Source organism: Phacochoerus africanus, chromosome 2 (assembly GCF_016906955.1).
Source record: "Phacochoerus africanus isolate WHEZ1 chromosome 2, ROS_Pafr_v1, whole genome shotgun sequence".
Classification (NCBI taxonomy): Eukaryota; Metazoa; Chordata; class Mammalia; order Artiodactyla; family Suidae; genus Phacochoerus; species Phacochoerus africanus.
This window is the reverse complement of record NC_062545.1, coordinates 74320867-74344841: the sequence shown is the minus strand read 5'-3', so window position 1 is coordinate 74344841 and position 23975 is coordinate 74320867. Positions and strand designations below refer to the sequence as shown.

Sequence of the window (23975 nt, the reverse complement as noted above, 5' to 3'; positions counted from 1 at the left end):
ATGGGTCACAGATCCAAATGTAAAACACAAAACTATAAAACTCCTAGAAGATAACACAGGAGAAACACAAGAGATACAGGAGAAACCTAGATGACCTTAGGTATGGTGATGACTTTAGATACACCAAAGGCACAAGAAATCATTGATAAGACAGACTTCATTAAAATTTAAAAATTGTTTTGCAAAAGACAATGTCATGATCTAATTAGAAGAAAAGCCACAGACTAGGATAAAATACAGGACAGTTATCCAAAATATACAAGGAACTCTTAAAATTCACAAGAAAAGGAGTTCCCATCGTGGCTCAGGAACCATGAGGTTTCAGGTTCGATCCCTGGCCTTGCTCAGTGGGTTAAGGATCCGGTGTTGCCATGAGCTGTGGTGTAGGTTGCAGATGCGGCTCAGATCCCGCCTTGCTGTGGCTGTGGTGTAGGCCGGCGGCTACCGCTCTGATTCGACCCCTAGCCTGGGAACCTCCATATGCCACGGAAGTGGCCCTAGAAATGGCAAAAAGACAAAAAAAAAAAATTTCACAAGAAAACAATCTTATTAAAAACGAGCCAAAGAGTTTAACAAACCGGTCACCAAAGAAGATATACAGATGATAAAGAACAATATGAAAAGATCTCCACATCAAAAGACCTATTCATCAGGAAATGCAAATTACAAGAATAATGTAATGCCACTACACACTTATTAAATGGCCAAAATCCAGAACACTGACAAATGCTGGCCAGGAATGTGGAGCAATAGAACCCCTTATTCCTGCTGAGAATGCAAAATGGTATAGCCACTTTGGAAGATGGTTTAGCCGTTTCTTACAGAACTGAACATGCACTTACCACAGGATCCAACAATTATGCTCCTTGATATGTACCCAAAGGAGCTGAAAACTTATGTTCACACAAAACCCTGCACACAGCAATATTTATAGCAGTTTTATTCATAATTGCCAAAACTTGGAAGCAACCAAGATGTCCTTCAGTAGATGAATGGATAGCAGGTATATCCAAAGAACACTAAAAAGAAATGAGTCTATCAAGCCATGAAAACACAGGGAAAAAACTTAAACACACATAACTAAGTGAAAGAGCCAATTTGAAAAAACTACATACTATAAGGTCCTATATTCTAAATATATGACATTCTAGAAAAGGCAAAACTATGGGGACAGTAAAAAGGGAAAGGGAGGAGGTGGATAGGAAGATGGGATGAACAGGCAGAGCACAGAGAATTTTTAGGGTAGTGAAAATATTCTGTATGATACTATAATGATGGACACATCATTATACACTTGTTCACACTTGTAGAATGCACTATACCAAGAGTGAACCCAACTGTGAACTTTGGACTTGGAATGATGATGTCATGTCAGCGCAGGTTCATCAGCTGTCACAAATGGTACCACTCTGCTATAGGCTATTGATAATTGGGGAGTATTGATTATAGGGGACCTGTAGGGTGGGGGGTAATATGGGAAATCTCTGTATCTTCCTCCTAGTTTTGCTGTGAACCTAAAGCTGCTCTAAATAATAATAATAAAGTCTTTTTAAAAAGAGAGGAGTTCCCATCATGGCTCAGCAGAAATGAATCTGACTGGTATCCATGAGGATGCAGGTGAGATCCCTAGCCTAGCTCAGGTGGGCTAAGGATCCAGTGTTGCCATGAGCTGTGGTGTAGGCTGCAGATGCGGCTCAGATCTGGCATTGCTATGGCTCTGGTGTAGGCTGGCGGCTACAGCTCCAATTTGACCCCTAGCTTGGGAACGTCCACATGCAGCAGATGCAGGGGAAAAAAAAAAAAGAGAAAGAGAAAGAGAATCAGCCAGTCAAGATACTCAAGGCTGAGAGACTGGCCAGCTTAGGCCTGGATAGCAGCTGTATAAATTGACACACAAAAGACTTCTCAAAAGCTGCACTAAATTAAATCTGTTACTACATCAGTGTACACAAATTATGTGATGCACTGCCATATTATTTTGATTTGTATTAATTTGTCGTATTGTACTCCAAATGGACAGTGGGAAAATGCCATTCTGAAGATCCACACACTAATCTACAAACATAAATGGAAGATTTTAGAGACACAAAAAGTCTGCGCTGTTCCAATACCTCAATTTTGTACCTTATTTCACTACTTTCTCCTAAACTAAGTTTTAGGAAGATCCCACTATACTCCATTGCCCACTTGCTATAAAATTTAGTCAATATCATGATGCCCTAGCATCTGACTAATATAACTTTCCAGACAGTATTTTAACAAGTACCTCTATTTTTTTTTCCCCCAGGAAAAGAGTTTCCCCAGGCTTTGAGCAATTTGTGATTACTTCAGCCCTCCCATCCTTTTTTTGAAGTGAGCATAACCTCAAGATTTTATTATGTTCATAATAAAACAAAAGACTGAGCTTAGAACTGGATCACTTAGCCCTTTCTCTTCTTTATCGTTTACCACTTTAGAATGCTTGCATGTCCTAATAGTCAGCATTCCCTAAATCTGTAGCACTTTCTAGGCTCCATGCATTCATGCCTCAGCACAATCTCCTTTGTAGTTTTAGCCTTTTTTCAGAAAACCGGCCTAATCTGCCCATCACAGCCTCTCTGCTTCTTGTCATGAGGCTGCTTTCCCTGGGCATACAGAGGATCTTTGCCCTTCTTATCCTCTACCACTTTGTGGGTTTAATGCTTGGCACACTTCTTATACGAAATCTGCTGAGTTTTAAGAACATACACCACATTTGTTTGTGGGGGGTATTATCAGCAGGGAAAGAATTGATTTCCCCCAATATTGAAGTTTTCATCTTGAGACAGAGGTTTAGAGCAAAAAAATTCTTCTGAAGTTCTGCAGTCTTGCAGTCTACACTAGTATGTTCCACTTAAATAATCTCATTATCACACTGATAAATAATATAATAAACCACAATTATACTCTTCTCAGTGGTACTTGGTAAACTCTAACACAGAAAAAAGAGGCAATTCAACAGCACAATTATAAAAGAAATTAGAAAAAGGCAAATTGTCACTAATAGCCCTAATAAAAATTCACATGGGTTTTGTTGTTTGGTTTTTCTTCTTTTTTCTTTTGGTGCCACACCGTTGCATATGGAAGCTCCCAAGGCTAGGGGTCAAACTGGAGATGAAAGCTGCTGGCCTATGCCAGAGCCACAGCCACAGCCACAGCCACAGCCACACCAGATCTGAGCTGGGTCTGCGACATACACCACAGCTCACATTGAGCGAAGCCAGGGATCAAACCCACGTCCTCATGGATACTAGTTGGGTCTGTTACCACTGAGCCATGACAGGAAATCCCACATGGGTTTTTTTTAAAACAAGGTGTTAACTTAGGATCCATGACAGGCTGGTGGAGACTAGGGGTGGTCTGAAAGCCCTCTGAAATTAAAAGAAAAGTGTGTGTGTGTGTGTGTGTGTGTGTGTGTGTGTGTGTGCGCGTGCGCACATGCGCGCGCATTTTTTCTGAGGTAATCTCTAAATATACTATAGACTCCAGATTTTCAAACAAGTTTGTGCACAAAAACTAGTTAAGAACCACTGTTTTAAAGAGAATTGCCAACACCTAGAGTTTTAGAAGGAATTCCAATTAATAGCAGCTCACATGTACTGAACACCTGTGTGCCAAGAACTAAGTAACTTACTTATTTGTATTACTCCCCACAATAATGCTAGTATACAAATAACTAAAAAAAATCCATGGATAAACCTGTTCATTGATTCATTCACTCAGGTTTCTTGAGAACCAACTATAGCTCAGGCACTACTCTTGATACTGGTAAAAACAAACAAACAAACAAAAAACACTGAAAACAAATTCCTTTCCTTGTGGGGCCGTCCCTCCACAGGGGAAGATAGACAAAAAATTAAAGAAGCAAGAGAGGATCAGGTAATGATCAGTACACTAGTGAAAATAAAAGTGATATCCTAAGACCTGTGATCAACAGGATGGGCATCCCCAGGGACCTCAACAGATAGAATCTCAGGTTCCACCCAAGGGACCTAAATCAAAACTTGCATTTTTAGGGTGTTCCCGCTGTGGCTCAGCAGGTTAAGAACCTGACACTGTCTCTGTGAGGATGTGGGTTTGATCCCTGGCCTCGCTCAGTGGGTTAAGGATCCAGTGTTGCCACAAGTTGTGGCATAGGTCACAGATGTGGCTCGGATCTGGTGTTCTATGGCTGTGGTGTAGGTCACAGACTCAGCTTGGATCTGGCATTGCTGTGGCCATGGTGTAGGTTGGCAACTGCAGCTCTGATTCTACCCGTGGCTTGGGAACTTTCATATGCCTCAGGTGCAGCCATAAAAAGAGGAAAAAAAACTTGCATTTTTAACAAAATACACAGGTGTATCATATGCACAAAAAGACTGAGAAGCACTATGCTACAGGACGGAGGACTCCTATAGATTATAAGGAAATGCCTTCCTGTGGAAGTGACATAAGTTGACACCTGAATGCCTAAAAGAGTCAGACCTGAGGAATATCTGAGAAAACTTCCCAGGCAGAGAGAAAAGTCCCAGCAAAAGCCCTAAAGTGAAAATGGGAATAAGCTTCACATTTTCAAAGAAGAAAAATAAAGTTTATGTGGTTGATTTAAATGAACAATGTGGAGCGTTTTACAAGATGAAGTTGCAAAGGAAAGGAAAGACCAGACCATTCAGCGTCTTTTACGCCATGGTAAATAATGTAGATTTGATGAGTAGGATTAAGAACAAGTAGAAGGTTTTGATCAGGGGTGTGACTTTGATGAGTAGGATTAAGAACAAGTAGAAGGTTTTGATTAGGGGTGTGACACAATTTTTTTTTTTTTTTGGTCTTTTTTTGCCATTTCTTGGGCCTCTCTGCGGCATGTGGAGTTTCCCAGGCTAGGGGTCGAATTGGAGCTGTAGCCGCCGGCCTACGCCAGGGCCAGAGCAACAAGGGATCCGAGCCGCGTCTGCAACCTACACCACAGCTCATGGCAACGCTGGATCCTTAAACCACTGAGCAAGGCCAGGGATCGAACCTGCAACCTCATGGTTCCTAGTCGTTAACCAATAAGCCACGATGGGAACTCCAAGGGCTGTGACACAATTTTTAAAAAGATCACTCTGTAGAAAATAATAGAAGAGCAAAAGGAAGCAGAAATAGGTAAATTGTATGATACACAACAAATCTACTATTATTTATAGATATTACATATTTTTTTTTTAGTGGAAGCAGAGAGACCAGTTAAGAAACTCTAACAACACTCCAAAGATGTTCTTGCTTTGGATCAGAGAGTTGGCACTGCAAGTTAAGTAAACTGACCAAGAAAATATAGCTAATAACAACAGTAGCAACAATTGCTAACCTTTACTGAGTACTCACAAAGTGCCAGGTATTTTTCTAAGTACTTTACATACCTTAACTCATTTAATCTTCACAACCACCCTCTGATGTAGGTACTAACATTACTTTCAAGGTGAAACAACTAAGATAGAGAGGGGCTAAGTAAGTAACTGTCCATGTTCCCATAGCTAGGTAGTGGCAGAGCCAGCATTTGTACCCATAGTCCAGCAGGGAGGCAGGATGTTACAGTGAAAGAAGTATGGGCTCTGGAGTCATTACTCTCTGGATTAATCTCCTGACTCAACCATTTCTGACTCTGGACCATGGCAGATGGGTACATGATCACCATCCTAGCTAATGAGGCCTAAGAGAAAGTCAGTTTCCACCAAAGTTTCCCCTGATCCTCTTCAAAAAGAGACCAAGACAGAAACTCATTCCTTCCTGCCTTTGTGCTTTTACTGTTGAAATCAAGATATCTGGACTGCGACAAGCATCTTAAGAACATGAGAGAAAATGCTGTTGACACATGGAAGACAACAATAATCTTGACATATGTTGTGATGGTTAATTTTGACTGGTCTGTGGAGTGACTATACATTTGGTCAAACAGTATTCTGCATGTGTCTGTGGGGGTATTTCTGGATGAGATTAACATCTGAAACTTACTTAGACTAAGTAAAACACATTGCTGCCCTTATGTGGGTGGGCCTCGTCCAATCAGTTGAGGGGTAGAAAGAACAAAAGTTTGACCTTCCTGTAAGTAAGAGGGAACTCCTCCTGCCTGATTGCCTTTAGGCTGGAACCCTAGTTTTCTCCTGCCTTTGGACTCAAACTGAAACTTAAGTTCTTCCTGGGTCTTAAGCATGCCAATCTTTGGCTTAGAACTATATTGTTGGCTCTCCTGGTCCTTGGACCTTTGGACTCACACTGGAACTACATCACCTCGGGTCTTTGGCTTAGAACTACACTATCAGCTCTCCTGGTCCTCGGACCTTTGGACTGGAGCTACACCACCAACTCTCCTGGGTCTCTGGGTCTACAGCTTGCTGACTGCAGATCTTGGAACTCATCATCCTCCATAATTACATGTGCCTACACCTTATAATAAATATCTTTCTAAATATACATACATCCTATCAGCTCTGTTTCTTTCGAGAAACCTAAGACACATGTCATAAAGCTTAATTGTATTGATACTGTCTCCATAGAACTGGGGTGATAAGAGCAAATGAGATGTGTTGGCTCTGTATTTTTTGGTCTTTAAATTGGAATAGAATTTCAAATTCTACTCAAAGGCAAATAGTTAAGAAAATCTGAGATATTCTTTAGAAACTGAAGTAAAATGGTGGACGAGACTATTTCAACAGAAAGTAAGCATTTTCCTTTTAGAAATGCTATCCTAAAGGTTCGCTTCATCCTTAAAAAGTTTTTTGTCTTAAAACTTGAAGTTAAAAATTTGTTGAGAACCCATCTCCAACTTCATATTCAAAATCGATAAAGATGTGGTTAAATATGCAGAAAATTTACATACAATTTGTCAGTAAAGTGCCTACACCTTATAATAAAACACTCTGAAAAGATTTCTCAGCTCAAAAATATCCTATGATTAAAGGAAAGAATTGAAAATACATAAAATAAAACATGACCTTACAAATTTAAAGAGTTGCCAAGGAACAGAAAACTACCTTTTTGCATCATTCCTTTCTAGACAGTTGTATGTCCAGAAATATTCAATACAATTTGTGATGAATCTGACTACTTCAAGGCATTATGTGTGTTTACCTCAGTAGAATTAAGAACATTATACAAAATCAACTGATCACAAGGGGTATTTATGTAACCCAGAAAATCTATAAGCTTTATATTCACTTTAACAACTGAAGGTTTTCTTTGCAAAATTTGGATTCATTTGAAAATTTATGAGTGACAGAATTCTGAAAGGTTAAAAAAAAAGAGAAGGAAGACACTAATAAATGACTATTACATACCCAGGACACAGTATATTCTCCAAAAAAATCTAAGGTAGATATTGTTACTTCTTACAAATGAGGAAACTAAAATACCTTAAAAAGGTCAGAAAATCTAAGCCAATGGGCAAGATAGGATCTGAAGCAAAGTGACCCCAAACCACCAGGATCTGGTCCTCATTAAAACCACCATAACACCATCCATAAGTGAAGGCTGTGCTCCTCTTTATTGCAGCCAGGCAGCAGAAAATCAAAACACAAACCTCACTCAGGCCCTCTAATTTAAAGTACTCAGGCCTCTTGGAGCAACCAGCAATCCACACTGGGGTCTTCATCCTCCTCAGGCCCAGTTAGAGCTCTGCCCTACCTGAGGGGTCAACCTGCCTCTGCTGATAAACACACTCTTCTAAAACCTACCAACAGCAGCAGCTTTCTTTTTTTTCTTTTCTTTTCTTTCCGTGTGTGTGTGTGTGTGTGTGTGTGTGTGTGTGTGTGTGTGTGTGTGTGTGTGTGTCTTTTTAGGACTGCACCTGCGGCATATGGAAGTTCCCAGGCTAGGGGTCGAATCAGAGCTGCAGCTGCTGACCTACACCACAGCCACAGCAATACAAGATCCTAGACAAGTCTGTGACCTACACCACAGCTCATGGCAACAGTGGATCCCCGACCCACTGAGCAAGGAGGGATTGAACCCATATCCTCATGGATACCAGTCAGATTTGTTACCACTGAGCCACAATGGGAACTTCAGCAGCAGCTTTCTTACTAAAAGCCTAAAGTTGAAGTGTTAGAGGAAAGAAATTCCTTTCCATATAAATCTAAAAGCCCTTACATTTCCCATGACTTTTAAGACTTTTGGCTAACTATATTTACGGATACTTTCATGAGCTTTGAGAAAAAAATATTAATATATTTGGTATTAAATGAAGACATAATGACCTAGCCCTCAAATACAAAGACAACACAAAGTTAGGAGACAAATCAATGCAGGATCCCAGTCAGGATTAGAGATGATGTAGATGTCCTAAAAAATGGGATACCAAGTACCATCAGGTACAATTAGATTCAAAAACCTAATTAGGAGTTCCCATCGTGGTGCAGTGGTTAACAAATCCGACTAGGAACCATGAGGTTGTAGGTTCGGTCCCTGCGCTTGCTCAGTGGGTTAAGGATCCGGCATTGCTGTGAGCTGTGGTGTAGGTTGCAGACGCGGCTCGGATCCCGCGTTGCTGTGGCTCTGGCGTAGGCCGGCGGCTACAGCTCTGATTCGACCCCTAGCCTGGGAACCTCCATATGCCGCAGGAGCGGCCCAAAGAAACAGCAAAAAGACCAAAAAAAAAAAACCCACCTAATTATATTTAAAAGAATTGATTGAAAACCTATTAAGTGGAAAGCCTATGCAACAACTAATTTAGCAAATAATCATAACGCATCTCTAGAGTGCAAATCTCTGTACTAAAAACTTCAAAGACAACCAGCTAGACAGACAACTGTAACTACCCTCAAAATACCGACAAGGGACTGGGGGAGATACAAATGAGCTTATTAAAGTGTGGGGAAGAGGATGAAGCTAGGAGATCATACAGCCAAAGTTGGTGACCTAGGTTAGGAAGGTAAGGAAAGGTACTCAAGGAAATGATGTTTCAATTGAGAGCAAAAGGACAAACCAGAGCTAGCTAGAGAAAGATGGAAGTGAAGGAGATGCATTAGGCTGGGAGAGGGCTTGATATATGAGAGGATGGCACACTAAAGAAAATAAAACAAGGTCAGTATGGCTGAGATATAAAGTGGAAAGCAGAGCGGGCATGAGTTGGGCTACTTGAGAAACATAAAGGAGCCAAGTGACAGACACAGGGCCGTACAGTGATAAGCAATTTGAATTTAATCCTGAAGGTACCAGGAAGCCACTTAAGAGTTTTAAAGAACTCAGTGGCTTAATTATACCCCCTCTTAAGCAAAGAAGGATAATGAAAAATATTTTAACAGCTTTATCTTTCTGATATATTACCAAGGACCAGCTGGAAATACAATAGACAAAAAAGGATCTTACTTATAATTAAAAGTCAAGAATAGGAGTTCCCGTTGTGGCTCAGTGGTTAACGAATCTGACGAAGAACTATGAGGTTGCGGGTTCGATCCCTGGCCTTGCTCAGTGGGTTAAAGGATCTGGCGTTGCCATGAGCTGTGGTGTAGGTTACAGACGCAGCTCGGATCCCAAGTTGCTATGGCTCTGGCGTAGGCCAATGGCTACAGCTCCGAAATCCGATTCAACCCCTAGCCTGGGAACCTCCATAGGCCGCGGAAGTGGCCCAAGAAATGGCAAAAAGACAAAAAAAAAAAGTCAAGAATAAAGAAGAGAGTCACATTGACAATCAATTTGAAAGATCTATGTGAAGAAAACAAAATCTCTCCCAAAAGCATAAGTGAAAACTTGGAAAACTGGACACAGTGTTGTTGGAAAGAAAGACACAACATTTATAACATTGTCAGTTCTTTACAAATTTACAGATTAAACACAATTCCACCAAAATCCTAATCTAAAATCCTTAGAAAATCATAAACAAGCAAACTAATGAGGGTGATCTTGCCAACCAGATGAGAAAATAAATATGAAACATTTTAATAAAAAATCAATGAATAGAATTAGATATTCAAAAAGGAAGTCTTTATGGAACAATTAAATATACAGTAAAAGAGGGAGTACCACCATTCTTTTCTATTATCACCCAACTTATAATGATATATTTGTTATTTATTTTATGTCTGTCCCTCTCAACTAGATTGTAAGCTACAGAGAAGAAGGTACCATGCCTGTTTCATTCACTGTATACCTAGCAGCTACAATGTCTGGTATATGATAGACACACAATAATTATTTGTTGAATAAAGGAATTAAGCAGTAAGAGCCAAGAGATATTCAACAAGTGCCATCAGGACAAGTGGATGATGATAGAAAAAATTACCTTAGATCATCCCCTCATACTACGTAAGAAAATAATTTATAGATAGCTTTAAAATACAAATATATAAAACATTTCAAACAAAAAATATATATATATATACATGACTATTTATCTAGTCAAGAGCTCTACAAACTATGGTTTGTAGGACAAATTGGCCATGCCCTTTAATTTATTGTCTCTGGGTGTTTTCACACTACAGTACCAGAGCTGAGTACAGCTGTCCCTCAGTATCTGCAGGGGGCTGATCCCAGGAGCCCTTGCATATACCAAAGTCTGCAAAGCCCCTCTTATAAAATGGCACAATGCAATGAACACAGTTGGCTCTCCATATCTATGGATGCCAGACTCACAAATATGGAGGGCCAACCATAGTTACCAACAGAGACCATAAGGCAGGCAAGGACAAAAATACTATCTGACCCTTTACAGAAAAAAATCGGCCAATCCCTGATCTACTCTCTTAACAGCTGTGGAACTTCTTTTTTTTTTTTTTTTTTTCCTTTTTTGGCTGCCCCATAGCATATGGAGTTTCCAGGCCAGGGGTTAGAACTGAGCCACAGCCGAAACCTAAGCTGCAGCTACAGAAACACTGGATCCTTACCCACTGTGCCCACCCACTGTGCCCACCACTGATCCTGTTGCACCACAGGCAGAACTCCAACAGTTGTGGACTTTCTAAACTAAATCATGCCAGGACATCACAATCATTTGTGAAACTCAGACTTAATAAATAACAATTAAATCCCAGGAGGAATGGTTCAAAAACATAAATGAAAGAATTAAAACCACAAAATGTTTAGAAGAAAACATATTTGTAAATCTTGATGACCTTAGATTAGGCAATGATTTCTTAGATAAGAGACCAAAAGCAAAATCAACCAAAGAAAAAATAAATTGAACTTAATCAAAATTAAAGCTTTTGTGTATCAAAAATTTATATGGAACCATAAAAGACCCAGAATTGCCAAAGTAATCCTCAGGGAAAAAAAACAAAGCAGGAGGCATAACTCTCCCAGACTTCAGACAAAGTTACAAAGATACAGTAATCAAGACAGTGTGGTATAGGTACAAAAACAGACATTTGGATCAAAGGAACAGAATGGAGAGCTCAGAAATAAACCCAGACAACTACAGTCAATTAATCTTCAATAAAGGAGGTAAGAATATAAAATGGCAAAAAGACAGTCTCTTCAGCAAGTGGTGCTGGGAAAATCAGACAGCTGCATGTAAATTAATAAAATTAGAACACACCCTCACACCATGCACAAAAATAAACTCAAAATGGCTTAAAGACTTAAACATAAGACAAGACACCATAAAACTCCGAGAAGAGAGCACTGGCAAAACATTCTCTGACCTCGACCATATAAATATTTTCTCAGGTCAGTCTCCCAAGGCAATAGAAATAAAAACAAAAATAAACAAATGGGACCTAATCAAACTTAAAAGTTTTGCACAACAAAGGAAACCATAAACAAAACGAAAAGACAACCTATGGAATAGAAGAAAATCTTTGCAAATGATGCAAATGACAAGGGCTTATCTCCAAAATAAACAAACAACTCACACAATTCAACAAGAACAACAAAAAAAAACAAACAACAACAAAAAATTTACCGTCTTAGGAGTTCCCGTCATGGCTCAGTGGAAACAAATCTGACTAGCATCCATGAGGACTCAGGTTCAATTCCTGGCCTCGCTCAACAGGTTAAGGATCCAGCGTTGCTGTGAGCTGCGGTGTAGGTTGAAGACGCAGGTGGGATCCTGAGTTGCTGGGGCTGTGGTATAGGGCAGCAGCTACACCTCGGATTCAACCCCTAGCCTGGGAACCTCCATATGCCTCGAATGAGGCCCTAAAAAGACAAAAAAAAAAAAGATATAGAATCCAGCAATACTACCTCTGGCTGTTTATCCAAAGGAAACAAAATCACTGTCTCAAAATATCTGCACCCTCTGGTTCACTGCAGCATTATTTGAATAGCCAAGACTTGAAAACAACCTAAGCATCCATCAACAGATGCTACAAATCAATAGCAACATAAAACAGGATGTAAAAAGCTAGTGACTTGGAGGGTGTAAAATGTAAAATTGGAGCCTCTGGTTACTACAAATGTTCTATTTCCTTTTTTAGAGCCACACCTGGCATATGGAGGTTCCCAAGTTAGATCAGGAGGTTCCCAGGCTAGGGAGCTACAGCTGCCAGCCCACGCCACAGCCACAGCAACGCCAGGATCTGAGCCACACCTGCGACCCACACCACAGCTCATGGCAATGCCAGATCCTCGACCCACTGAACAAGGCCAGGTATTGAACCCGCAACCTATGGTTACTGGTTGGATTCATTTCCAACCAGTAACCATGGTTGGGAACTCTTTTTTTTTTTCTTGCCTTTTCTAGGGCCGCTCCTGCGGCATATGGAGGAGGGATCGAACCTGCCACCTTGTGGTTCCTAGTCGGATTTATTAACCACTGCGCCACAACGGGAACTCCCTCTATTTCTTGATTTAGGCTATATTTACACAAATCTATCCTCTTCATGAAAATTCAGTAGGCTTTTCATTTGTGTACCTTTTGAAATCAATCTTGTACTTCAATAAGTATACTTAAAAATAAAAAAGTTAACAGTAATTATATTTTCCGTATTTTCTACTCTGCAAATGTAGTATTTTTATATAAAAGTAATTTTTTTTTGTCTTTTTTGCTATTTCTTGGGCCGCTCCCGCGGCATATGGAGGTTCCCAGGCTAGGGGTCGAATCGGAGCTGTAGCTGCCGGCCTATGCCAGAGCCACAGCAACACGGGATCCGAGCCGCGTCTGCAACCTACACCACAGCTCATGGCAACGCCGGATCGTTAACCCACTGAGCAAGGGCAGGGACCGAACCCGCAACCTCATGGTTCCCAGTGGGATTCGTTAACCACTGCGCCATGACGGGAACTCCAAAAGTAATTTTTTTTTTTTTTCCCACTGTACAGCAAGGGGGTCAGGTTATCCTTACATGTATACATTACAATTACATTTTTCCCCCACCCTTTCTTCTGTTGCAACATGAGTATCTAGACAAAGTTCTCAATGCTATTCAGCAGGATCTCCTTGTAAATCTATTCTAAGTTGTGTCTGATAAGCCCAAGCTCCCGATCCCTCCCACTCCCTCCCCCTCCCATCAGGCAGCCACAAGTCTCTTCTCCAAGTCCATGATTTTCTTTTCTGAGGAGATGTTCATTTGTGCTGGATATTAGATGCCAGTTATAAGTGATATCATATGGTATTTGTCTTTGTCTTTCTGGCTCATTTCACTCAGTATGAGATTCTCTAGCTCCATCCATGTTGCTGCAAATGGCATGATGTCATTCTTTTTTATGGCTGAGTAGTATTCCATTGTGTATATATACCACCTCTTCCGAATCCAATCCTCTGTCGATGGACATTTGGGTTGTTTCCATGTCTTGGCTATTGTGAATAGTGCTGCAATGAACATGCGGGTGCACATGTCTCTTTTAAGTAGAGTTTTGTCCGGATAGATGCCCAAGAGTGGGATTGCGGGGTCATATGGAAGTTCTGTGTATAGATTTCTAAGGTATCTCCAAACTGTTCTCCATAGTGGCTGTACCAGTTGACATTCCCACCAACAGTGTAGGAGGGTTCCCTTTTCTCCACACCCCCTCCAGCACTTGTTATTTGTGGATTTATTAATGATGGCCATTCTGACTGGTGTGAGGTGATAACAGGGTAGTTTTGATTTGCATTTCTCTTATAACCAGCGATGTTGAGCATTTTTTCATGTGTTTGTTGGCCATCTGTATATCTTCTTTGGAGAAATGTCTATTCAGGTCTTTTGCCCATTTTTCCATTGATTGATTGGCTTTTCTGCTGTTGGGTTGTATAAGTTGTTTATATATTCTAGAGATTAAGCCCTTGTCGGTTGCATCATTTGAAACTATTTTCTCGCATTCTGTAAGTTGTCTTTTTGTTTTCTTTTTGGTTTCCTTTGCTGTGCAAAAGTAATTTTTAATAGGAAAAAATAACTAATCAAATACAAACTGGTGAGACCCAACCTAAGAGCCCTAGGAATCTTCTTTTTTTTTTTTTTTTTTGTCTTTTTGCTACCTCTTTGGGCCACTCCCGCGGCATATGGAGGTTCCCAGGCTAGGGGTCGAATCGGAGCTGCAGTCCCCGGCCTATGCCACAGCCACAGCAACGCGGGATCCGAGCCTCGTCTGCAACCTACACCACAGCTCACGGCAACGCCGGATCGTTAACCCACTGAGCAAGGGCAGGGACCGAAACTGCAACCTCATGGTTCCTAGTCAGATTAGTTGACCACTGCGCCACGACGGGAACTCCAGCCCTAGGAATCTTTAAGGTGAGACAGGAATATGATCTGAATTCAAGTTAATGCAAGGGAACACAGAAATGGTAACCTATGAGACTGCTCTGGCCAAACATGTCTGAAGGAATATATTGAGATATGGGGGCTGCATTTTCAGAGTGACATTCAGAAAGCAGACTGTAATCTCAAGAAGGGAAATAATTCAAAGATCTAGAAACTATTTTATAAGATTTGACTGATAAGACAAAAGACAGTTGACATTGAGGAGAGAGTAACTAATAGCCTAGCACTCCATATCTAGCACATAGATGGCACCAGGAAATATATTGGGAATGAATGGATGAGTAAATAGTTGAATGGGAGAAATATGAGCCTCTAATGTTTTAAAGATTGTCAAATGGAACTGGGACAAGGAATCAACTCATAATATAACAAATGAATAAATGAATAAATAAATGAATACATATTATCAGTCCTGATATGTTTTAAGGACTGTCCTAAGTGCAATGAGTACTAGAATTACATATGTTGTGCCTGGAGAAAGAGTCAAGATGAGTGGAGATAAGTTACAGAAAAGCTCAAATTTCAGCTAACTTAAAAGAATTTTCTTGAAATTAGAGCTACCCAAAAATTCATAAAGATACCTCAAAAGGAAACAATTAAGACAGAAACTACATTCTCATCTGACATATGACTACACAACCCAGAGGTCCTCTTCAGCTCTGTTATTCTTATCCTATGAAACATTATCTTCATATCTTGCTGCACAGCAAATAATCCACAACAACTGGAGCTTCTCTGAAAACAATACCCATAAGCACTATCTTACTAAATGAAGATATTTTACCTTAGTGACTTACCTGCATACTATAAATCAAATTTCAACACCTTTCTCTGAAATAGCATGATGAAAGCAGTAGCTCATATTTTCAAGATGTTCAGAAGAGCCAGAGAAAAAGTAGTTAAGCACAGGATAGCAAAAATCATCTCTGGTTATCTACAGAGGCTCGCTGCCCAATCTTGGAAAAACCCAAATTGCGTTTCATAGAATTCACAGCACTGAATTAGACTGAGCCTTTTGCCATTTTTAATATCAGTGAGTCTTCCCCCAAAATTAAAATGTTTTGGTTATTATACACAGAGCTAACTTCGTTCCATCTCTATTCATTTACTGGAACCCACCACCTCTAGCATTTCAGTATTATTGTTTCAATTACTCCTAGCATAGCCCCACATTTATATAACTTTTTTATAGTTTTCAAATGACTTTCTCATATTATATAATAACTTATTTGAACCTCATAAATGACATGTACATAAGGTAGAATTAGGATGATTAATACATTCCATAGATAAGAAAACCTAAATACCAAATTAATAGATAGATCCAGTACTATAGTATGGAACCAAAGTCACAATTTAGTCTTTCCAGATCACATTTTATTTTGTTTTTCTTTTCTTTTTTTTTTTTTTACATGTAAGTTTCCCTGGCCAGGGATCAAACCCACACCACAGCAGTGACCCAAGCTACCACAATGACAACACCAGGTCCTTAACCCGCTGCACCACAGGAGAACTCCCTCAGGTTATATACATATTTTTTTTAATTAATTTTTTTTTTTTTTGTCTTTCATCTTTTCAGGGCTGCACCTGCAGCATATGGAGGTTCCCAGGCTAGGGGTCCAATCAGAGCTACAGCTGCCAGCCTGCGCCACCGCCACAGACACAGCGATGCAGGATCCAAGCCATGTCTGCAACCTGCACCACAGCTCACAGTAATACCAGATCCTTAACCCACCCTCAGGTCATATTTTATTATTCATATGGTATCCCATGTATTCATCAGTCCTAAGGCAGAAGTGATCAAAATTCTTCTAAGTAATAGTTATGGAATAAAAGAAGCTTCACTTCTTCTCAAAGAGAAAAAAGATCGTTGCCAAAAAGAACCACACTCAGTTAAATGAAATCAAAATTATATAAGGAATTTAGATTTCCAGTTTAAAATGTTTACCCAACTGCTGTGAGAAAAATGCACAATCAGGAAAAGCACGTTTAATATTTCTAAAGGGCTGGATTAAAATTTCAGCTGTAAACTTCATTACTGTAATTAGATTTTTAATGCATATTTATTAAACATCTATTCAAATCCTGTGTTCACAATTACTCATGAATTTTTTGTAGATTTGTGTTGATTTTAACAAACTGTAAACAGTGGCCACTGACCAGAAATGTTCTCCTACAATGACAGAAACCCATGCTAAGGTCACAGGCAACCTGTTTATGCTCTATTATGTTCTAATCATACCCAAAGGACAAATATTCAGCTGCTTTTTTTGAAAACTGCAATGGTCATCAGTAACCCAAAAAGTCAGATTTACCAGTGACATTAAAGACTTATGTTTGATTCAGGGATGAATAAACAAAGTGCAGAATAGAAGAAAATCAAATCTTAATTAAACTCTTTCTTTAGAAAAACAACATAAGCCATCATCAAGGAATGCATCACAAGATGATTTACTTTATTTATAAAAGGCTGATTTAGGGGCTTTAAAAGGGTGCTTTTGATTTAAATAGAAAAATTATGAAAATTAAAACTAAATGCTTGCTGGTTATGATTCTTTTCCTTTAGAAGCTGGTTAATCTTAAATCTGCCAATGTGTATAACTTTACAAAAGGAAAGAGAAAGTACTTTAAATTTCATAACAAATCAGTAAAATACTGCCTAAAAATCTGAATAAAGCTATTCTGAAGTAATTACAGGCATGGCCTAGCATACTGAGTAACTCCTTAATATTCACCCTGTTCAAACACTATTTAATAATGAGATCTAAGGGACCTAGTTTCTTTCAAACAATAAAGAAAAATAACATCTACTTGTTATACTCATTTATTTTAAATCTTATACCCCCACACATATAAATGAGAATTTTTAAACAGAATCCACAGGAGTTACATTTAAGATATAAATTGCATTAGGAAGCTTTGAAGGAACTGCTCTAAGAAGTACACGTTCCAGCTTTAAAAATTGTTGAAAACTGACATACCTTGTCAAAAATATGGATAGATAATGACTTGGAAAAGCATTTTCTAGTATGAGCTAAATGGGGAGAAGAAATACAGACAAGCAGGACAGTAAAAGAAGGTTATGAAAAAGATTCTGGATACTAAAGTACCAGGTACCTCCAGCAGGGCACACGTAGAAATAAGACCTCAACAGAGGACCTTAGGCAAGGAAGATAAAACACAGCAGGAAGAAAAGACATATTCAAAAGTCTCTTAAGAGAAAAATTAGAACAAATCTTAGTCACAGGTCAGAGAGAAACATGAGTGGCCTAGGAAAACAGTGTCAAATATATTCAAACTGAGGGTGGATGACTTTTCATCAGAATTTGTAGAGTATGTTATTGCACTGGGCCCAAGGCTGAACGATCAATTTCCAGACTCTTGGTATCTATTATTTCTATGGTACTTCTGTGAAAAGACAAATCCAAAATAGTTATTCTCATTTAAAAATTCCTCATCTACCTAAAGAGAATGAGCTCTTGAGGTATAAAGCAGCGCTACTCTACGGTAGACCAATAACCCATTTCCGGGCCTCTAGAGCTCTATGGGTTTTACTCTTAAACCTACCCTATTTCAGCTGCCCACCCTCCACCCAAGAACTACATCTCGGCACTAGCTCTGCCAGGTAATGAGCTGTGCTATGCTTAAAAAAAAAAAAATATATATATATATACATATATATACACACACACATACATGGAGTTCCCATTGTGGCTCAGCAGGTTAAGGATACAACACTGCATCTGTGAGGATATGGGTTCGATCCCTGACCTGACTCAGTGGGTTAGGAATCTGGCATTGCCGTAAGTTGCAGCATAGGTTGCAGATGCAGATCAGATCTGGTGTGGCCACGGCTGTGGCAGAGGCTGCAACTGCAGCTCAGATTCAGCCCCTGACCTGGGAACTTGCATATGCTGTAGATGCAGACATTAAAAAAAAAAAAAAAAAACTTAATTGAAAGAAGTAAATCAGTCTCTGGAGAAAGCATGAATATTCTTTTCTAATATATTAATAATTGTTAAAGGAAATCCAAGAAACATTAAGTTTCACATTGGTATTATTCATCTGAGTAATAAAAGTCCAAAGCCCATTTTCTTAACCACTATTTTATACAACCAATAAATAATACCAATTCATATGGCAGGTGGGTTAGTTCTACTCATATTAATACCTAAACAAGATTTCCAGTGAACATGTACTAAAGAAGAGATTGTGACCCAAAGGTAAATATGAATCATCAGTTAATAGAGAGATCTAAAAATATAACATTGAGATACAGAAGGACACTATAATAAAAAGAAATCACAAGACATAACTCTCATATTACCTTGCCTCTACGAAATAAATTTAATTTCTAAGCCTAGCCTAAGTAAAACAGATATGCTAATTCTAAATTTTAGAAAATTTAGAAGCACTCTCCTCCTTGGCTTCTGTCTATTTTTCCTATGACCTCACTAACTGCTCTCTGACGAGGTCATCCCCAGCCTTTTCTGCTTTTCATTTTACAAATATTCTCAGGCTAGGAGTTCCCGTCATGGCGCAGTGGTTAACAAATCCGACTAGGAACCATAAGGTTGCGGGTTTGATCCCTGGCCTCGCTCAGTGGGTTAAGGATCCGGCGTTGCCGTGAGCTGTGGTGTAGGTCACAGACGAGGCTCAGATCCCGAATTGCTGTGGCTCTGGCGTAGGCCGGTGGCTACAGCTCCAATTCAACACCTAGCCTGGGAATCTCCATATGCTGCAGGAAGAGGCCCTAGAAAAGACAAAAAAAGACAAAAAAAAATATTCTCAGGCTGGTCCTTCAATTCTCATGGCTCTCAACACCTCATATAAACTTTCTTAGACTCAGATCCCATATTTCCTACAAATAGACTCATTTACATGGACTGTCATTAACACCTCAAATTTAACATATCCAAAACGGAATCTCCCCCTAAAATGCCTCTGGCCTTTTTGTTTAGTTTCCCTTGATAAATAGAATGTTATGTCATTAAATTATCCAAAATAGGAAACCCAAATTGACCTTAACTCTTCTCTTTCGTTGTCTCCCCCAAAGCCCGTCAGTTTTACCAAGGTGGTGTCTTTGCATTCCCTCCTTTGCTGGCCTGCTCTCCATCTTTATCACAGCAGTTATTCAGGCCCCAAATCACTCTCTCCAAACTACTACAACTTTCTCCTAAATAATCGCCAAGCTTCCAATATTCCCCTATCCAGGCATTTCTGATCTTTTTTTCAGGTGGCCACAAGGGTAATCACGCTAAAACAGATCCGATCACTTCCCTTAAGAAAATTCCAGGCTCAGTACCCCCTAAGCCTACACACCTTCACACAGTATAGAGGACTCTGCTAACCAGAATCCAGCCCACCTTCCAAGCTTCGCCACCAGCAGCATTCCCTGAGGACTATACACCAATAAGGACCAGGTGCAACTCACTTCTACACTCCTGCTAAAAAGCACCCTCCCCTCCAAGCAGAGCTCCCTTCTCCTCTGTAGTCCTACAACACTTTAGGTGGGCCTACACCATGGTGTTAATGTTCACTGCCATGGTAAATAGCTAGTAGAACAGAATGGTTAAGTTTATGCTTCCGAAGCAAAAATGCCTGGGTTCAAATACCACTTGAGTGGCCAGCCTGTTTATTCATTTATAAAATAGAGATAACAGGAAGTTCCAGTCATGCCTCAGCAGTAATGAAACCGACTACTATCCATGAGGTCTCGGGTTCGATCCCTGGCCTTGCTCAGTGGGTTAAGATCCGGTGTTGCCCTGAACTGTGGTGTAGCTTGCAGAAGTGGCTCAGATCCTGCATTGCTGTGGCTGTGGTATAGGCCAGAAGCTACAACTGGACCCCTAGCCTGGGAACTTCCATATGCCAAAGGTTTGCCCCTAAAAAGATAAATACATACATATATACATAAAATCGAGAGGACAAATTATGAGAGAGAAACTGCTAGCAGACTGCCTGGAACACAGAAAGGGCTCAATAAACGTTATCTATTGTAATTTCATCTCCCTTCCAAGACTGTGAGCTATTCAAGGTCTGGGACCCAATTTCATTCACTTTCCCCCCTCCACATATTTAAAACAAGGCTTCAACTGAATTAGCAATTTTGAGGCATTTTCCACCCACACCATGACCACTCTAATTTCTAATAAAATGCTTCCCCATAACTACCTGATGGCTGAATTAATGTTTCATTATATGAAGATATATCTAAGAGAAAATAAGCAATGAAATAAAAACTGAGTATATACACTTATTTTTAAGTTTAATATTCCATTAAATCCCAAAATGGAATAAATTGTTTTTCGTAAGGAATTTAAAGTTAAGCCATCAGGTAGGTGATTTGAATGAACAGCATTTTAGGACTCCTAAAGTTTTCACAGTTCCACTATCCAAAATGTCTTAGAGTCAGGGCTGGAATTAAAGCTTACATGAAGCATAAAAACAAAGAACATGCTCTTCCTTTCCCCTGATTCCTTTCCTTCATTTATTTCCTTCCTTTGTTTAACATCAAGCTAATGCTTCCCTCACATTACACTGTAGCAAACAGTAGACTTGAAAAGATTTTCTTAAATGAAGATAAAATATAAATGTAAACCGTTAAATAACAAAAAATCAAGAAAAGGATAGAAAACAAACTTAAATCAGACTCTAAATAATGAATAATACTTCAACTTAATTTTTCTTTTACTTAAAGAGGGGGAAGTAGCAACTCTACATACAACTAAATTGACATCCAACTGCATTTTCATCAAATGTCCACATTCAAAACTGGATAAATTCTGAGTACAGGTTAATAGCACAATCCCTAGGCTCAGATGTAAGTCCAAGTATAGCCTTCACTTGAACCCACAAGTTCTGCATTTAACTAGCTATGTAACTTCCGCACCCTTCGATTGATTATCCCCTAATTGATAACGAGAATTAAACAAGAGAAAGTATGTAGAAAGCACTTAGCATATTACATGACACAAAATAAGCATTCATGTTATTACGATCATATTCCTTAAATCCTAAATTTCATAAATCATGGTCCATGCATAGAATGAAATTCTATTTTAACCATTTAAAACATGAAGCAGTTTTACTCCTAGTGATATGGAATGATCCCCAAGATACACTGAATTAAAAAAAAAAAAGGACCAGAACAGCGTGTATATTACCACTTCTACTTTTTAATACATATATTTATAAACATATGATTGTATATAAACAGAATGTCTCTGGAAAAATACATAAGAAACAAGTATTAGGAGCTGCCTCTGGTAAGGCAAACTGAGTGACTATGGAATAGGAGTGGAAGAAAGTCAACGCTTTACCATATTCTTTCTTTTCCCTTTTGAATTTTGTAGCATTTGCTTGAATTGTCTAGTTCAAAATTTAACAATAGTTCATATTATGATGGAAATCTCATGCTACCAAAATATTCCATTATATAAGTGGATTACACTAAACTTTGCAGAAAAACCTGTAGTCACATTTCTAGCATCAATTTCAACTTTATCGATTATAACAATCAAAGACTGAGAGTTTTAGCTAAATTAGCCAATGCGAATCATTTTAAGATGTATGGGGAGGGATGCCTGAAGATTTAAAAAAAATGAAAAAAGGAAAGCGTTCAAGAATTTGGATGAGTGAGCAATAGGAATAATGTTATTCGTTCAAAAACATATCTGCCCATCAGGCACCAAACACTGTGCTAAGTGCTGAAGAACCAATGACACCTGGTCCTTGCCATTGAGTAGCCCTGATTTAGTGGGAGTATATGAATAGAGCAGTAAAATTATCACTCCTGTGGGCTTGGTTACTCAAAATATAGGTTCATTCATTTAGAAACACGTAACAATTTGAATGAATGAATGAATATATGAAGCAAGCCTGGTGACAAAGTGACCTTGCTGAAGCCTCTAGTAATTTGAAAAGAACAAAAAGAATCAATCCCTCAGTCTGGGAATGCTCGGACACTTGCACTCCCAGAAGCCAGAGAGCCAAAAGGGCCTGCAAGCGTCAGAGGCTTGGCTTTTAGGTACAGTCCCAGGTCAACAGGAAAGGCGCAGGATGAAGAGTCCCCAGGCCTTAACCTGACACTTGCATTCTTTCATGCCAGGTACTCCCCCACTTGGGTTTACAACGTCTCAACTTTCTAACATGTGGGAGGGAACGAACCCTGAGTCGACCTCTGAACCCTCAAAATGAAGGTCACTCTCAGCCACCTCCCTCAGTGCCCAGGGCTCCTTCATCAGCAGACTGTAACAGAAAATGCAAGAGAGCATGAAACTCCTCTGGAGAAAACCTCTCGAAAATTATGAACCAAGTAGGCGTTCGAGCAGCTCGAGGAGTGAGGGTGACTGCCCCGGTCCTATGCAGTCGGCTCGGCCTACTCCAGGCACAGTCACTGACCTTTACAGAGAGAGTTTCCAGGGGCGGTGGCCGGAGGGGCGAGAGCAGCGGCCCAGGCCCTGCACCCAACACATCTCCCTCTCAGCCGGCTTTGCGCTAAGCGGAGAGTAACCAAGGGCGACCAGGAGGCCGCCATCTTGAGCTCCGTACACGGGGAGCAAGAGGAAAACTTTATTGAAACCCAGAAGAAAGACGGTAGCACCGACAAATCCTGCAGTGCTCACAGAAGGCTCCGCCCGTGAGAGAACGAAAGAGAGAAGCGGAAAAAACGCAAGCTCAAGCAGCTAGGGGGCGGGCTGACTCCCATGCCCTCTGATCTCTCCTCCAGAACAGACACTTGCAACTACGACTCCCAGCATGCAGTGCGGTGGCGCCGAAGGCGGTGCGGGGCAGACAGCTCTGGGCTTCGGGGGAGGGGCACTTCTCCGCCCAGCGAAGGCAGCCCAGGATTCCACAACACTTTCAAGGAATTGGAACGGGATTACGACGTGTAAAGTAACCCCCTCTGAGCCTTTTCGGTTAGCATACCTGACTGAGACTCCAAAACCTAAATAAAATGTAAGTTTTTGCACAGCAAAGGAAACCATAAACAAAACAAAGAGACAACCCACAGAATGGGAGAAAATATTTGCTAATGAAACAACTGACAAGGGATTAATCTCTGAAATATATAAACACCTCCCGCAGCTCAATATCAAAAATCCAAAACAACCCGGTCAAAAAAATGGGCAAATGTAAATAGACATTTCTCCAAATGAGACATACAGATGGCCAAAAAACACATGACAATATGCTCAACATCACTAATTATTAGAGAAATGCAAATCAAAACTATAATGAGGTACCACCTTACACCAGCCAGAATGGCCATTATCAAAAAGTTTACAAATAATAAATGCTGGAGAGGGTGTAGAGAAAAAGGAATCCTTT

General features: G+C 39.9%; 1 protein-coding gene and 1 pseudogene across 2 annotated transcripts in view; both read right to left on the bottom strand.

Moving 5' to 3' along the window:
* The window catches only part of AFG1L (AFG1 like ATPase), a 223129-nt gene extending 199759 nt beyond the window's left edge, over window positions 1–23370 (bottom strand). For both annotated transcript variants that reach the window (XM_047762231.1, XM_047762239.1), the window contains exon 1: window positions 23046–23370. In XM_047762231.1, coding sequence (XP_047618187.1) covers window positions 23046–23181 — 136 coding nt within the window. In that variant the 5' untranslated portion in view covers window positions 23182–23370. The remainder of the gene's footprint in view (window positions 1–23045) is intronic.
* On the bottom strand, window positions 2042–2726 carry LOC125116740 (60S ribosomal protein L36a-like; annotated as a pseudogene).
* Window positions 23371–23975: the final 605 nt, after the last annotated feature.